Source organism: Astyanax mexicanus, chromosome 4 (genome assembly GCF_023375975.1).
Source record: "Astyanax mexicanus isolate ESR-SI-001 chromosome 4, AstMex3_surface, whole genome shotgun sequence".
In the NCBI taxonomy this organism is placed as follows: Eukaryota; Metazoa; Chordata; class Actinopteri; order Characiformes; family Acestrorhamphidae; genus Astyanax; species Astyanax mexicanus.
Genome location: NC_064411.1, coordinates 51,012,561 through 51,029,753, shown reverse-complemented (window position 1 = coordinate 51,029,753; position 17,193 = coordinate 51,012,561). Strand labels below are relative to the sequence as shown.

The 17,193-nt window shown below is 35.5% G+C and overlaps 1 protein-coding gene across 2 annotated transcripts in view; it reads left to right on the top strand.

The window, feature by feature from the left end:
* fyco1b (FYVE and coiled-coil domain autophagy adaptor 1b) overlaps positions 1-15,140 on the top strand; it is a 43,074-nt gene extending 27,934 nt beyond the window's left edge. The window contains exons 10-18 of one of the 2 annotated variants that reach the window (XR_007438545.1): positions 545-712; positions 2,352-2,495; positions 2,835-3,046; positions 3,780-3,921; positions 4,999-5,109; positions 7,086-7,296; positions 8,400-8,509; positions 9,802-13,669; positions 14,547-15,140. Coding sequence is in view for 1 of the 2 variants with exons in the window: in XM_022678721.2 (XP_022534442.2) it covers positions 545-712; positions 2,352-2,495; positions 2,835-3,046; positions 3,780-3,921; positions 4,999-5,109; positions 7,086-7,296; positions 8,400-8,509; positions 9,802-9,877 (1,174 nt within the window). In the remaining variant the exon portion in view is untranslated. Of the gene's footprint in view, positions 1-544; positions 713-2,351; positions 2,496-2,834; positions 3,047-3,779; positions 3,922-4,998; positions 5,110-7,085; positions 7,297-8,399; positions 8,510-9,801 lie in introns of both variants that reach the window. The other variant, XM_022678721.2, reaches the window with a different exon arrangement.
* Positions 15,141-17,193: the final 2,053 nt, after the last annotated feature.

Genomic DNA, 17,193 nt, shown 5'->3' with positions numbered 1-17,193 from the left:
TTGGGTGGCCTGTTGCTTCAGAAACGGTCTAATTTTCCTGATGTTATAAAGCGCGAAGCGGCAGGATCGAGCAACTGAGGCCACATGGTGCATGAAGGAGAGCTGGTCATCAACCAGAACACCCAGGTTCCTAGCAACCTTTGTCGGTGAGAGAGAGAGAGAGAGTCGATGCTTATAGAGAAGTTGTGTTGAAAAGATGGTTTTGCTGGTATAACCAGAAGTTCAGTCTTTGAGAGATTTAATTGAAGGTGATGCTCCTTCATCCAAGAGGATATGTCAGAGAGACACTGTGATATCCGTGCAGAGATTGAGTGATCTTCAGGTGAGAACGACAGGTATAGCTGGGTGTCATCAGCAAAGCAATGGTAGGAAAAGCCATGTGAGTGGATAACCTGACCAAGAGAGGCAGTGTATATTGAGAAGAGAAGGGGACCCAGTACCGAACCCTGGGGAACCCCAGTGGATAGGGAGTGAGCTGAGGACAGCTGTCCTTGCCACGACTATATCTTGTAATCATCTGTGTGTGTATTTATTTTGGTTTTAGAGCTCAGCAAGAATTCATCCTGGCTCAGAAAGCCTGTCAGGACCTCAGTGAGAACCTGCGCAGGATCATGACGGAGAAGCAGACGTGTGATCTGAAGACGTCTGCGGAGATAGATGATCTTTACCGCACCAAGAGGAACCTGGAAGAGAGGCTTATTGAGCTCATTAGGTACAGTTGTAGTAGCTTGTAAGCTTGTAGACAGTATAAGGGTGTATGAAAATATCGATATATCGAAGTATCACAATATTTTGTTTTGCAATAGTACTGTAGCGATTCTCTAATTATTTTACAGTTTACATGTAAAGATTGGTGTCAGAAGTGGTTCATTTAGTGCTGTATGTTCAATTAAACCCCTACTGGGGCTGCATGATATTGGAAAAAAAAACTTACATTGCAAATATTGTTTTTTCGGCAATATATATTGCGATATTAAACAATGCAGGGCCCGTGATGTCACCAGCCCCTCCCCCACCCATGCACTGTTTCACATCTGGACCGATCAGCCCCTCACGCTTCTCAGGCAGCAGCAGCTTGTCACTCACACAGACACAGAGACAGCGCTGTGTATCTACTTCTTGAGTCAAGAATTAAAATATTGCAACATGAGGTGTTTGATTTAATTGCCTTAAGTGACATCGCAATGACGATGCTTAAACAATATATCGTGCAGCCTTAGTACCCACTAGATTGCAGTGTTTTTTCTTCCGCTAGATTCTACTGTTCTGATTGGATAAAAAGCAAATGTCTCTTTTTTTTGTGTATTATTTTTTTAAAGAAATATCATAGATTTTTATATTATGTAAATTTTCCTAAAATTTGATTTAAACGAATGTAATGTACAATTGCCCTGCTTACAGTGTTGTAAATAAGTACGTGTGATATGACTCTAAAATAATATCACGATATTCCAGGGCATTTTTGCAATAACCGATATGAGAAAATGTTAAATTTTGAACATAAAAAAAATATTTCAGGAATTCAACACTGCCACAAAAAAGTAAGTTTTATTTAGTCAAAACATAATCAAAACAAAGTAACAACTAAAATCTTCCAAAAAAAGATTTGGAAGATTCTTTGGACCAGTACTATTTAAGACTTTTATTTTTATTAGCTATTCATTCAGGGAGGGTGAGAAATAAATGAACAGGAAATTAACATAGCTAAGGGAAGAAAAAATAAATGTTGGTAGAGATAATCGAGTAATTATTGGGAAAAGAAAAAAATGAGTGTTTTAAGTGTTTTAAAAATGTTTAATATTATATAAGACCAATTGGTACTTTTGGCAGTGTGGGCAGTGTGCCAAGTCCTGCTGGAAAATGAAATCTGCGACTCCAAAAATGTTGTCAGTAGCAGAGGGAAGCATGAAGTGCTGTAAGATTTTCTGGGAAAACAAAACTGCACTGACTTTAGACTTATATATAAGTCTATATACTTATAACAGTGGATTTCATTTTCCAGCAGGACTTGGCACACTGCCCACACTGCCAAAAGTACCAATTGTTCTTATATAATATTCTACATTTTTGAGACTTTTTTGAGATTTTTGAGATTTTTGGGTTTTGATTGGCTGTAAGCCAAAAATCATTAACAATAAAATAGATCACTCTGTGTGTAATACATTTATATAATATACGAGTTTCACATTTTGAACTGAATTACTGAAATAAAGTGGCTTATGGTTGTATAACCTCTAACAGGCACGTTTCTGAGGTTTCTTCTGAGTTTCTTCCTTAATCATGTTCTTCAAAGTCATTCTGGCTCTGATTATGAGGAAGTGTGATTTCTGTCTCTCTGGCGCCCCCTGCAGGGATAAGGATGCTCTGTGGCAGAAGTCTGACGCTCTGGAGTTTGAGCAGAAGCTGAGAGCCGAGGAGCAGACGGACCGAGAATTACCCTACTGCCTGAGCTGCCACACGCAGTTCAGCTGGTGGCTGCGCAGACACAGCTGCAAGTAAGCAGGGTGTATATTTCACACATATATATTAGTGCATTTATTTGCAGAAAATGAGAAATGGCTGAAATAACAAACAACAGCACCTCACAACATATGCAGTACAATACTCGTACTGCTGTCCCATGACTTTTGGCACATTAGTATATGTGTGTACACAAAGTGATTAGGCTGTATGAGTGAGTCAGTAGCGGTAGGATTTTACTCCTGGCCATTTATTTTTATTATTAAACACAAAATATATAATATATATTGTATTTAAAGTTACTTGTAATATATCTAGTGTTGTTATAATGTTTTTTTTTCTTCTTTGTGATGTTTGCTTTACTATCTTGTCAGGCTCTGTGGTCGTCCCTTCTGCTACTACTGCTGCAGTAATACAGTCAGCACCCAGCAGGGCGGCAGCAGAGAGCGTTGCTGCAAGGACTGCTACATGCAGCACAGCGCAGTGGTTGAGCGCCACCCTCAGGAGGAGCTAGGCAGTCCCGGCCACCCACCCTACAGCCCCCTGGCCTCCACTCCTACGAGAACCAGCATGCCCAGCGTTACAGGTGAGAAGTCTGATGATTCCATGGGGGTAGGGGCATGGCCACCGTGACCCAGTAGTCCAGAAGCCCAGAGAGACAGAAAAATGGTCTCCACCACACCCAAAACAAGCTCAAATAAACATAGAGATGGCCTATTGTGGCTCTAGTCTCTTTACTTTTTGGGTCTTTAAAACGTGTCCCAACTGGCTGCTCAATCAGTCCAACAAGGCCCAGCTGGGACAGACCGGGGCTGTGAGCCCTGTTCAGCGTCACTCTTTTACAGGTGTGATCTTTCCCCAGCACTCCCCAGCAGTCTTTTTCGACTTTATTTATGTATTATAGGGGTTTAAAATGTATTAATTAGGTATTATCAGGGGAAAATGTGTTAAAATTTACACAGTATTCAGTTAAAAGCTGCTCATCAATTTACCTCTGTGAAGGCCAGTGTTTAGCCTCGCTCACAAGACTCACGAAGGTATTTGTATGGTTTTAAAATGTAGTAGTTGTTATAATTAACATAGTATTCAGTGCAAGCTGCACTCACAAGATAGCACCTCACAACTTAAACAGATGTGACTTTTCTCAAGCTGATCCCAGCAGTCCTTTTTGGCTTTAAAAAGATATTTTATGGGTCTTATTTTGGGTATTATCAGGTGAAAATGTGGTATAATTAACACAGTATTCAGTTAAGGCTGCTCAGCACGGTATAAGAAGTAAAAAAACAAAAAAAGCGTGATGTGCTGTTTTGTCCACACAGTGGCGCTGCAGTCCCCCCGGCCAGACGACGCAGTGTTCGATATCATCACAGACGAGGAAGTGAACTGCATCTACGACGGAGACTCGCTGCCCTACACCACGGCTCTGACCCCTGGGAGAGCACAGCAAGCCCAGGATGAGCTGTGAGTCCCTCCCTTAGTATAATACACTATCTATACCACTATCTCTTCATTTACTATCAGTCAACAGCTTTAAATTAGCTTACTTCATTAAAAAAAAAAAAAAATTATATGTACATTAGCTACTGATACGTAATGATTATAGTTTAAAGCATATTAGGATTAGGCAATATGGCTTTCTCACGTTTCGATTAAATTTGCCACTTGTTTTCACAATTTGTCTTGTTTTTTTTTAATTCGTATTTGGTTGCCAGATACATCTGTACATCCCTAGTTTATGCACCATCAATGGTTTAATGGGGTAGCACTTTATAAAATAGGGGTATATACAGCTCTGAAAACATTAAGAGAGCACTTCAGTTTCTGAATCAGTTTCTCTGATTTTGCTATTTATAGGTTTATGTTTGAGTAAAATGAACATTGCTGTTTTATTCTATAAACTACAGACAACATTTCTCCCAAATTCCAAATAAAAATATTGTCATTTAGAGCATTTATTTGCAGAAAATGAGAAACGCTTTTAGACCTCAAATAATTGTTCAGAAATCAATATTTGGTGGAATAACCCTGGTTTTTAATCACAGTTTTCATGCATCTTGGCATCATGTTCTCCTCCACCAGTCTTACACACTGCTTTTGGATAACTTTATGCTACTCACTCCTGGTGCAAAAAATCAAGTAGTTCAGTTTGGTTTGTTGGCTTCTGATCATCCATCTTCCTCTTGATTATATTCCAGAGGTGTTTGAATTTGGTTTTAGGTGGTCTCTTATTTATTTATTATTTCCAGAGCTGTATGTATGTAATAAGAGTACTTTACAGTAAAGTACTATTTAGACATGAATTTTTAAAGTAATACTAGTTTAGACGTCAATAATTAGGGGTGTGCCAAGATCACAACACAGATGTATTAAATTGTCGGTCAAAGGTTGCCAGGTTTGTATAGAACCCTCATGTGGGTTGCCATGAGGTTTGAATACAGAACCCTCACTTGGGTGGATTCTGATTAGCATGATTAGCATGTCTCTCAGTCACAGACTGTGGTGAGTTAGTGTTAAATGGTGTGATGCTGGTGATTACAGGAGCAGTGGCAGTGCCAGTGGTGGTGATCTGGCAGCAGAAGAGTCACCGGAGGAGCTGCTGACCTCAGTGCAGGACGCCGAGATCTGCCTGCTCAAATCTGGAGAGATTACGTATGTACAGCACACACAGTGTTAATTAACACCCTTTAATTAACCCTATCAGAACTAACATCACACGATCTTAAAATATCCTAAAAAGTCTCCTAAATTGTTTTTGAAGACAATATACACTTTTTGCACAAATTCCATTTCACAATTAATAAATATAGGTTTCTGGACTGTTCTCGGTTAGAAGCATAGACTGTAAAATATAATGTATTTAATTTTTTTTAAGTTTAGACCCAGCATACTTCTGTAAATTAGTATATTTTGTGATGTTAACATTCTTCTTATTTTATTTTATTTATCTAACTTTCTGTTTTATCACTTAGCATTTTTATTTATTTAATTTATTGTATTTATTTTATTCTTTTGTCCTTTTATTTAGTGTTTTCCTTGTTTTACTTTTGGCCTTTTACCTTTTTGTTTAATTTATTTTATCATTTAATTTATTTTTATTTTATATATTTCATTATTCTAATTGTTTATCTCTTTATTTTATGGTTTTACATTTCAGTCTGTCCACTTAAGCTTATATTCTGCACTATTTAATTTCTTATTAATTAAATCTTATATTGTTTATTATAGTTTCTTGGCTTGTTTTTCTAACGCTTTTACCATTTAATTTAATGTTTTGTTTATGAAGTTCCTTTTTTTTTTTTTTAGTTCACCAGATTAAAAACTTGATTTTAATTTTAATTTCAATTTATTTTTCAGTCCTTTTAAGTTGTAACTGCTTGGCTGCATTGAAAATGAGGGTTACCCTCAATATATTACTGAGTGAAATTAAAGGTTGATGGATTGATTTATTGATTGGTATTAAAGCTATACAGAAACTATTCAATAAACAGAATTATTTAATAAACTAAAAGTGTTAAACAAACCAGAATATATTTTACACTTTAGATTCTTCTAAGTATCTTATTTATCTTTGAGGACAGATCTGCACATTTTTGGTATTTTAATCAGTGTCTTTATGAGGGAGAGTCACCTGTATTACTGTGATTTTGAGGCTCTAACACCTATGTGCACCATGATCAGACGTGGAAAAATTACAGAAAATTGTAATTAAGTAAAAGTACCTTTACTTTGCTAAAATTCTACTCAAGTAAAAGTAAAAGTACCCATCTAAAAATCTACTCGAGTAAACGTAAAAAAAGTACTCAATTTAAAATGTACTTTGAGTAAAAGTTACATAGTTACTTTTAATTATTTGATGTAAAAAAGCAAAAACATTAAATTTACAGTACAGAAAAAAAAATTAAATTGTTTTTAATGAACTATTATTTCACATAATAATTTGGACCTTTCAGGCAGTATTTGTTCAGACCACCCCATAAAACATTTTCAAGAACAAGTGGTATAGGTTTCTATGATCCGTTTTTTTTTCTTTACTATCAAAAAGTTATGGTCATATACGTGACTATAAACTGTATTTTTATAGTTTTACAGGTCATTATTTTTTTTTTTACTTGCAATTGCTCTGCTTAAATGTTATTTACATGTTTTTTTTTTTACATTTAAGCAGATTGTTTAATGATAAAAATATTTAACACCACATGATTTCTCAGGTTTGATGTGGAAGTTTTGAAAGCTGGCAGCTCTGTCTAGGGGCGGGGCACATTTTGTATTGCATGAGGACGTTATTGCCTCGTTATTCCACGCTCGAGCATCCGTGCCAATTTATTATTTTTTTTAATTCAGACAATTGTTTTTTTCCCCCCAGCATTTTATTTTTTACTCAGCAATGGGGAGTTTTCCAATGTAGCAAAGTAAATTACTTGTGTCAAAATGTACTTGAGTAAAAGTAAAATTACCTAATTTAAAAACTACTTTAAAAGTTACTCATAAAATCTACTCAATTACAGTAACTTGAGTAAATGTAATTCATTACTTTCCACCTCTGACCATGTGTTCTCCTGCTGGTAGTTAATAGTTAATGAAGGCTGCTGGTAATAACTGGGTGGATGCTGTGGATTTCCTCACAGGCTGTCTGAGACGTTCTCTGTGAAGGACATTGCTGAGTTTGGAGAGGACTTCAGAGAGCTCTTCATCAAGTCCAGCTGTTACAGTCTGATCCCCGTCACTGTGGACCGAGCCGGACCCACCATCAGCTGGGTCTTCTCTTCCTCACCTAAGAGCATCTCCTTCAGCGTGGTGTATCGAGAGAGCACGGATGCACCGCTAGAGCAGGCCAAGGTACCTCACTCTGTTCTATCAGTAACTATAGAGTACGGGCCAATGCGTTTTCTTTATTTTCATGACTATCTACATTGTAGATTCTCACTGAAGCATCAAAACTATGAATGAACACATGTGGAGTTTTATGTACATAACAAAAAAAAAAAGGTGAAATAACTAAAAAAAAAAACATGTTTTATATTCTAGTTTCTTCAAAATATCCCCCCTTTGCTCTGATTACTGCTTTGCACACTCTTGGCATCATCATTCTCTCAATGAGCTTCATTAAGAGGTGGTCACCTGAAATTTTGAAGGTTTTCCAACAGTCTTGAAGGAAGGAGTTCCCAGAGGTGTTTATTAGCACTTGTTGCCCCTTTGCCTTCTTCACTCTGTGGTCCAGCTCACCCCAAACCATCTGGATTGGGTTCAGGTCCGGTGACTGTGGAGGTTCAGCTCATTTTTTTGTTAAGTACATAAAACTCCACATGTGTTCATTCATAGTTTTGATGCTTCAGTGAGAATCTACAATGTAAATAGTCATTAAAAAATAAAGAAAACGCATTGAAAAAGAGAAGGTGTGTAAAAAAAAAACTTTGGCCTGTACTGTATATATTGCCAAGTCCTGCTGGAAAATGAAATCCGCATCTCTATAAAAGTTGTCAGCAGATGACGTGTCTCTCCAGTCAAACCATCAATGATTGGTGGAAACTTCACACTAGACCTCGAGCAGCTTGGACTGTGTCTCTCTCCACTCTTCCTCCAGACTCTGATTTCTCCCTTGATTTACAAATGAAATGTAAAATTTACTGATGATCAGTGATGGTTTGAAGAGACATGTCTGTCATCTGCTGGTGTTGATCCACTGTGTTTTATTATCAAGTCTAAAGTCAGTGCAGTTTTGTTTTCCCACAAAATCTTACAGCACTTCATGCTTCCCTCTGCTACTGACAACTTTTATGGAGATGCGGATTTCATTTTCCAGCAGGACTTGGCACACTGCCCACACCCTAAATCAAGCTGCACGGTGCACTGTGGACTGCTAGCCTATAGATCAAATAGCTAAAATACTGCCCATTGTTTTTTTTTATCTGCAAAATTCACCTTTTCTCTCTCTTTTGCAGGTTTTGATCCCATTAACCAGATGCAACTCTCATAAAGAGAGTATGCAGGGTCAGGTGAAGGCGCGCAAACCTGGGGAATACTCGCTCATCTTCGACAACTCCTTCTCCAGGTCTGTGTAACTGTGTCTAAATTAGGACAGTATACTGAAATATATTGAGATTGCATTGCAATGTTATAACTACATTAAAAACCAGGGTTATTCCACCAAATATTGATTTCTGAACTCTTAAAACTTTAAGAAAAAGAAGCTCTGCATCTTTTTTGTTATTTCAGCCATTTCACATTTTCATTTTCTGCAAATAAATGCTCTAAATGACAATATTTTTATTTGGAATTTGGGAGAAATGTTTCTGTAGTTTATAGAATAAAACAACAATGTTCATTTTACTCAAACATAAACCTATAAATAGCAAAATCAGAGAAACTGATTCAGCTGAAGTGGACTCTTAATTTTTTCCAGAGCTGTATTTATATTAGTGGCGTTAATTAAAATACCACTGTATACTTTTATATTTGAGGTTTGAGGGGAGATAAAGCCAACATGGAGCGCTGAAATAAGGAATGCATGATAAATTAGATAGAGAAAACTTTTTTTGGAGCGTTTCCCCCTCTGTTTGTTTTTTTTTCACACAGGCATAAAAACCTAAACGCACCAAAATGCTCACCAATAAACCATGTGAGCACATCATCTCATCTGATTGGTCAGAGCTGTCTGGTGCAGGAGCGAGAAAATAAATATAATGAGAAGATTCTGTGTTAAAGCGCGTATATCTGTGCAGTGTGAAGCTGCTTTAAGAAAACAGAACGCTGAAAATTTGCAGCTGTGCTTTTAAACACAGTGTTTTCAATGGGACATGCAGCGCAGATGTAGTAAACAGCAGCAAGCAGTGAACGCTGCACATTACTGCATGTGTCAACAGCACGGAGCAGCATTTTTTTCATAGCAGTATATTATCTGGCTTATAATATATCAGATTAAACTGCGCCTTATCAGCAGTTTAGCTCGAATAAAAAGAAGTATATTTGATAGCTTGAGTCGGATCGAGACCAGATCACGTTTTCACCACAAGCGAACCAATCCAGGGGATGTAATTAATGGCGTAAAAAAAAAAAAAAAAAAAAAAAAAAATATATATATATATATATATATATATATATATATATATATATATATATATATATATATATATATTCTCTGCCAGAAAAGGATGAAGAGATTCTGCTGACAACTTCAGAAATTTATCTTAGAAACCCACTTTTTAAAATTAATTAATTTATTTATTTATTTATTTATTTTTTTATATGTTTTTTTTTTTTTGAGCTCGCTGACTCCCATGACTTTTGGCATATTGTTGTATTTGCTAGGCCCTAATAAGTTTTTTTTTTTCTTTCTTTCTCCAGGTTCATCTCGAAGAAAGTGCTCTACAGACTGAGCGTGGATCAGCCGGTGGTCTACGACGGCAGCGACTGTCCTTAAAACAGGAAGCGTTACATCACATACTCACACACACTTACACACTTAAACACCCTTACACACACACCTTAACACACCTTTGCACAGTGTGTGTGTGCTGGATTGAGAGGGTGCTGGAAGTCTTTGAAGGAGCTCTGTTGACTCTAATAATGTTGCGACTCTTAATGACGTACCTCTCACGCTTAGCCTCTCACATACTTTCAGGACTTTGATGTGTGTGTGTGTGTGTGTGTAAGTGTGTGTGTGTCTGTGTGGTTCCTCCTAAAAGCTACGCTCATCCTGAGAGCATGAAGCTCTAAAGCTGGAGAGTATCAGCTGCACACACTCAACACACTCAACTCAGACATGAGCCAACGCCACAAATCACTACCACGAGCTTTAACATTTCATATGGCACCAAATCTGCCCTCAGGAGAGGGTGGAGTGGCGGTAAAGTGGCGGTAAAGTGGCGGTAAAGTGGCGGTAAAGTGGGGTAAAGTGCTGAAACGGTCAAACTGATGACCTGTAGTGGACTGTGTGGTCAGTAGAGTAGATTTAGCGTGATGAAGGGTTTTGATGAAACACATGCACTAAAAATAATGAGCTTTATTATTATTATTATTACTGTGCTGAATTACAGGGAAAGGGGGTGATGAATGATGAATGTGGAATAGTAGCTATTTTTAGATACAGTAGTGTTGATTTATCAGTTGATCATAAACTGAATTTATTGAAGATTTATTATTATGCATAATTATCAATGCTAATCAAGACATATCTGACATTCGCTACTGTTTAAAAAGTTTGGAAACTGCATTTTTAAATGAACAAAAAAAAAAAAAAACAAGAAATATATATCAAATAAATAAAATAAATATTTAATAATATTTATTAAATACAAATTCAAAGAAGCTTTTTGAAAAAGTGTGTCAAGAATTATAATCAGAGCCATAGGAATGCACTGAATATTTGGCAACTAAAAAAAATTAGCCTGTTTTAGGCCCAATCTGGATGGGATTAGTTTCTCAAGGGGTTCTGGGGTATTTATTTTTTTCAGGCTTTCAGTTAACAGCTGTGCTGAACTTGTCAAGAGTTAATTAAACTTGATTTTTTTTTTGTCTCTTAATGTGTTGAAGAGCTCTATTTGAGTAATGTTCTAATCTATAAATTATAAGAAGCAAGAACTACTCAACTAAGTAAAGACAAAATGCTTTAAGAAGAAATGAAGATCAGTCATTCTGCCATTTAAAAAATGTCAAAAACGTGTAGTTGGAAAGACCATTGAAAACATTGATAATGATGGAACTGGCACTCATCAGGACTGCCTCAGGAAAGGAAGAGCAAGAGTTTCCTTTCCCAGTCTCCCAGCTTCCCAGATAAGAGATACCTAAATGCTTATACTAAATGAGTATTTTGGTTTGTTTAACACTTTTAAGTTACTACATGGTTCCTTATGTGTTCCTTCATAGTCTTGACTTTAATAAAATGCAAATAAAATGTATTTGATTAATATAAGCAGTGGCGATAAATTTAGCTAAACAAGTACAAATATTTAGATTTTTTCCCTTTTTTGGACGAATAATTTTGGTTGCCAAATATTCAGTGCGTTGTCACAATATTTATTTTGATATTGTGATTCTTAAACCTCATTACTGGCTAAGAAACCCTTCATGAAACCCTCGGTAAAACCCTTATGACTATTTATTAACTATTGTTACTGAATAAAAAATAATACAAAATAAAAAACAAAATTTTGTTTTTCCTCAAAATGCTTGCATTATTCATTTGAGTTTATCTGTTACATTGTTTTTTTTTTATATCATGCATACTAATGTGAACGTAGCATTTTATAGTTGTACAGTATATAAAAAAACATATTCTTATAAACCAATATCACAAAAAAGATTCCAAACTTTTAAACAGTAGTGTGTGATTTCTCTACCAGAACTCTAGTAATGATGTTTATACATATGAAGTCTATTCATATTAATAATGATTATATAATAATAATAGTGTATTTAAAGAGCTTTACAATGGTTTTATATATACATATATGAAGGTATGCAGAAACTGACGTTCCCAGACTTTTTTTTTTTTTTTTTTTTCTCCAGAGTCTCTAAGTGAAAATTAATCTAAAATCTAAAAACTGACCGTTAACATTAGAACTGATGTAAGGGTGTATATAGTATATATATTGGATCTCTACAGAACACACTATGCGTCTATGCATGAGCTTATTTTTCACAGCACAAAGTTCAAATCTGTAAAATAAATGTACTTTTGTTTGGTTTTTCAGAACCACCTGAAGCCCCTTTATTTTAATACTATAGTAGCAGACAGCACAAATATATTTTACATTTTAGGTTGTAAGAAAATGTTTCCTCAGCTTCTACATCTATTTAAAGGTTGATATATTTAAAAAAAAACAGGCTCTTTAATGATCTAAACAATGATCATGTTTTCCCTAAAATAAACGCTTTATTTTAATAATACAGTACAAGGCAGCACAAATATACCATCTCAGATTATAAAAAAAGGTTCATATCTCTATATGAAACATGCTTTTTATGGATCTTAAAGTGTTTTTACCATGGTATTCCTCAAAGAACCATCTGAAACCCCCTTATTTTTTAGAAATATAGTGCCAGTTTAGAGGCTGTAGAGGTTCTTTACCAATATAAAGGCTCATATACCTATTGGAATCATGCTCTTTATGGATCCAAATATGTTTTACTATGGTATCCTTCAAATAACCATCTGAAGCCCCTTTATTTTAATAATATAGCACCAGACAGCACAAATATACCATCTCAGATGATCAAAAAAGGTTTTCTCAGCTTGTATATTAATATAAAGATTGATATATCTAATGGAAACAGGCATTTTAAGGATCTTAAAGTGTTTTTACTTTGGTATTCCTCAAAGAACCATCTGAAGCCCCCTTATTTTTAGAAATATAGTGCCAGTTTAGAGGCTGTGTTCTTTACCAGTATAAAGGCTCATATACCTATTGGAAACATGCTCTTTATGGATCCAAAGATATTTTTACTATGGTATCCCTCAAAGAACCATCTGAAGCCCCTTTAGTTTTAATAATATAGAACCATACAGCCCAAATATTATATGTCAGTTTATGAAAAAGGTTTCCTCAGCTTCTATACTAATGTAAAGATTGATATCTCTAATGGAAACAGGCATTTTAAGGATCTTAAAGTGTTTTTACTCAAAGAACCATCTGAAGCCCCCTTATTTTTAGAAATATAGTGCCAGTTTAGAGGCTGTAGAGGTACCAATATAAAGGCTCGTATACCTTTCGGAATCATGCTCTTTATGGATCCAAATATGTTTTTACTATGGTATCCTTCAAAGAACCATCTGAAGCCCCTTTATTTTTAATAATATAGCACCAGATAGCACAAATATACCATCTCAGATTATCAAAAACGTTTTTTTTCAGCTGGTATATTAATATAAAGGTTAATAACTCAATAGAAACCATGTTCTTCATGGATCCAGAAGTATTTTTTTACTATGGTATCCCTCAGAGAAACGTCTGAAGCCCCCTTTTATTTTTAAGAATATAGTGCCAGTTAAGAGGTTTCGTTTTTTTTTTTTTTTTTAAACTGTTATACAGGTTCATATCTCTGTTGAAAACAGAGATGCTTCCGTTCATTTTTAATAATATAGTACCAGACACCACACATATAATAAATATAATAATAAGTACTCAGATTATGAAAAAATAAGTTTCCTTAGCCTGTATACCAAAAAAGGATGATTTTTGATATTGGAAACAGGCTCTTTATGGATCTAAAGGTGTTTTTACTGTGGTATCCCTCAAATAACCATCTGAATCCCTTTTATGTTTAATAATACAGTACCAGACAGCAATTTTTTAATAAAAAAAAAGGTTTTCTTAGCTTGTATACTAATATATAGGTTTTATATCTCTATCGGAAACAGACTCTTTATGGAACTAAAGGTGTTTATACTGTGGAATCCCTCAAAGAACCATCTGAAGCCCCTTTATTTTTAATAATATAGTACAAGGCATCACAAATATACCATCTTAGTTAATACAAAAAGGGTTTCCTTAGCTTGTATACCAATATATTAAGGTTTGATATCTTTATAGGAAACATACTCTTTATGGATCTAAAGGTGTTTATACTGTGGTATCCCTCAAAGAACCATCTGAAGCCCCCTTTATTTATAATAATATAGTACCTGGCAGCACAAATATACCATCTCACTTAATAAAAAAAGGGTTTCCTTAGCTTGTATACCAATATAAAGGTTTGATATCGCTTTAGGAAACATGCTCTTTATGGAACTAAAGGTGTTTATACTGTGGAATCCCTCAAAGAACCATCTGAAGCCCCTTTATTTTGAATAATATAGTACCAGACAGCACAAATATACCATCTCACTTAATAAAAAAAGGGTTTCCTTAGCTTGTATACCAATATATAGGTTTTATATCTCTATAGGAAACATGCTCTTTATGGATCTAAAGGTGTTTATACTGTGGTATCCCTCAAAGAACAATCTGAAGCCCCTTTATGTTTAATAATACAGTACCAGACAGCACAAATATACCATCTCACTTAATAAAAAAAGGGTTTCCTTAGCTTGTATACTAATATAAAGGTTTGATATCGCTATAGGAAACAGGCTCTTTATGGAACTAAAGGTGTTTTTACTGTGGTATCCCTCAAAGAACCATCTGAAGCCCTTTTATGTTTAATAATATAGTACCAGACAGCACAAATACGGAGATAAAATAAAGAGAAGGAAGGTTTCCTCAGGCATCTCTCAACCATTACCCATATGCTGAGCTGAGATCTGTAATTCTAGCAGCAGAAACAGGTCGTAATAATAAGCAGCAGACCCATTTTGCTGGCAGCCTCCATCTTTTTTTTTAATACAGCCCGCGATGCATTTCTGTTCCGCTGATGTGGGGCAAAAAATTTACAAGCAATATCTTTTCTTTTTTTTTTTTTTTGCTGCTGGTGTTTCTGCACTCTGTTCCAATAAGACTCCATCTGTAACTCTGCGGAACGAAGCAGGCAGAACCCGCTCACAATAAAAATGCAACTGCCGTGTTTTTAGCTGATTCGTAATGGATGGGAATGTTTACTGTGAGGCTCTGAGCTGTTGAACTGTCAGTTTTGCAAATGTGCACTTTCTGAACGTGTTTTGTTTTCTGTAGAGCTTTTTATTGTTTTTTTTTAGCAGCAGGCTGTTACATTCTTGACAGTAAATAAAGTAACACACTGGAACAACATTCATTGTATTATGGGATTATATGGGATGCGAACAGTGGTGAACAGTGGTTGAATAAAAATAAATCTACTGCATGACATGTTCTATATGTTCTAGAGGGGGTGTGGCTAAAATTAAATGGAATAGTTTTTACTATTTAAATTTTGTGCCATCATTAACAACAATTGTCTTTGCTTTCTACTAGTGTCAACAATTAATTCAAACAGACCCAATAAGTCCTTTTTCTGTATGTCTAAAATCTGCACACAGATTGGCTAAAAACAGTAAAAAAAAAAAAAAAAACAAGCTACTCCCTCTTCCGTTCAGCATCCAATCAATAAACACTTTTAATTTTGAATAGTCTGATGTTAAGTTAAATGTGCTCTTTTTCACCAGCTTTTTGGTTATGTGAATCATAGTGAATTTTGTATGCAGGAAGAAAACATTGAGCAGAATGTAAATTCTGCCACATTTTAATAGCAGAGACCTCGAAACCACAACTAATTTTTCCAGACATTTAGAAAAAATGGAAAAATAAGTACAAACTAGCGAGATGACTAATGTTAGCAGCAACCTAGCTAACATACTAATGTTATAGGGGAGAGCACTCACCTTAGCTACGAACTAGCTAATCTTAGTGATGAGCAAGTTAAATTACTACTGTTACCGGAAAAAGAACTAAAGCTAGCAATGAGCTAATCTTAGTGATGAGCAAGTTAAATTACTACTGTTACCGGAAAAAGAACTAAAGCTAGTGATGAGCTAATCTTAGTGATGAGCAAGTTAAATTACTACTGTTACCGGAAAAAGAACTAAAGCTAGTGATGAGCTAATCTTAGTGATGAGCAAGTTAAATTACTACTGTTACCGGAAAAAGAACTAAAGCTAGTGATGAGCTAGCTAATTTTAGTGAAGAGCAACTTAAATTACTACTGTTACCCGAAAAAGAACTAAAGCTAGTGATGAGCTAGCTAATTTTAGTGAAGAGCAACTTAAATTACTACTGTTACCGGAAAAAGAACTAAAGCTAGCAATGAGCTAATCTTAGTGATGAGCAACTTAAATTACTACTGTTACCCGAAAAAGAACTAAAGCTAGCAATGAGCTAATCTTAGTGATGAGCAAGTTAAATTACTACTGTTACCGGGAAAAGAACTAAAGCTAGCGATGAGCTAGCTAATTTTAGTGAAGAGCAACTTAAATTACTACTGTTACCTGAAAAAGAACTAAAGCTAGCAATGAGCTAATCTTAGTGATGAGCAACTTAAATTACTACTGTTACCGGAAAAAGAACTAAAGCTAGTGATGAGCTAGCTAATCTTAGTGATGAGCAAGCTAACACACTAATGTTACCAGGGAGAGAACTAAATCTAGCAATGAGCTAATCTTAGTGATGAGCAAGTTAAATTACTACTGTTACCGGAAAAAGAACTAAAGCTAGCAATGAGCTAATCTTAGTGATGTTACCGGAGAGAGAACTAAATTTAGTGACGAGCTAGCTAATCTTAGCCACAAGCTAGCTAACCTTAGCGATGAGCTAGTTAAAATACTAATGTTACCAGGGAGAGAATAAAAGCTAACGACAAGCTAGCTAACTTTAGCGATGAGCTAGCTAAAATACTAATGTTACCGGGGAGAGAATTAAAGCTAACGACAAGCTCACTTACCTTAGCGACAAGCTCGCTAACTTCAGTGACGAGCTAGCTGAAATACTAATGTTACCAGGGAGAGAACTAAAGCTAGTGACGAGCTAGCTAACCTTAGCGACAAGCTGTTTGAAGGCAAATTGTGATTTATTATTATTTTTTTTTACATTTTATGATAAAAATGAATGGAATTGGTGGTGGTGACTTCTAATTAAGTTTTAGAAGAGACACAGATTAAGCATAATTTTGAGAGACTGCAGGTGACAATTATTTTTACTTATTTCTTAGGAGTCAGCGTAGCTTAGAACAGTACCTTGGGTATTTTAATTTTCTAAAAAAAAAAAAAAAGTTAAAGCCAAGATGTAGTACATGCACGCTCCCAAGAGGGGGTGCTTTTCCTGGCGGGGGTGCTGAATTTGGCACAACGCG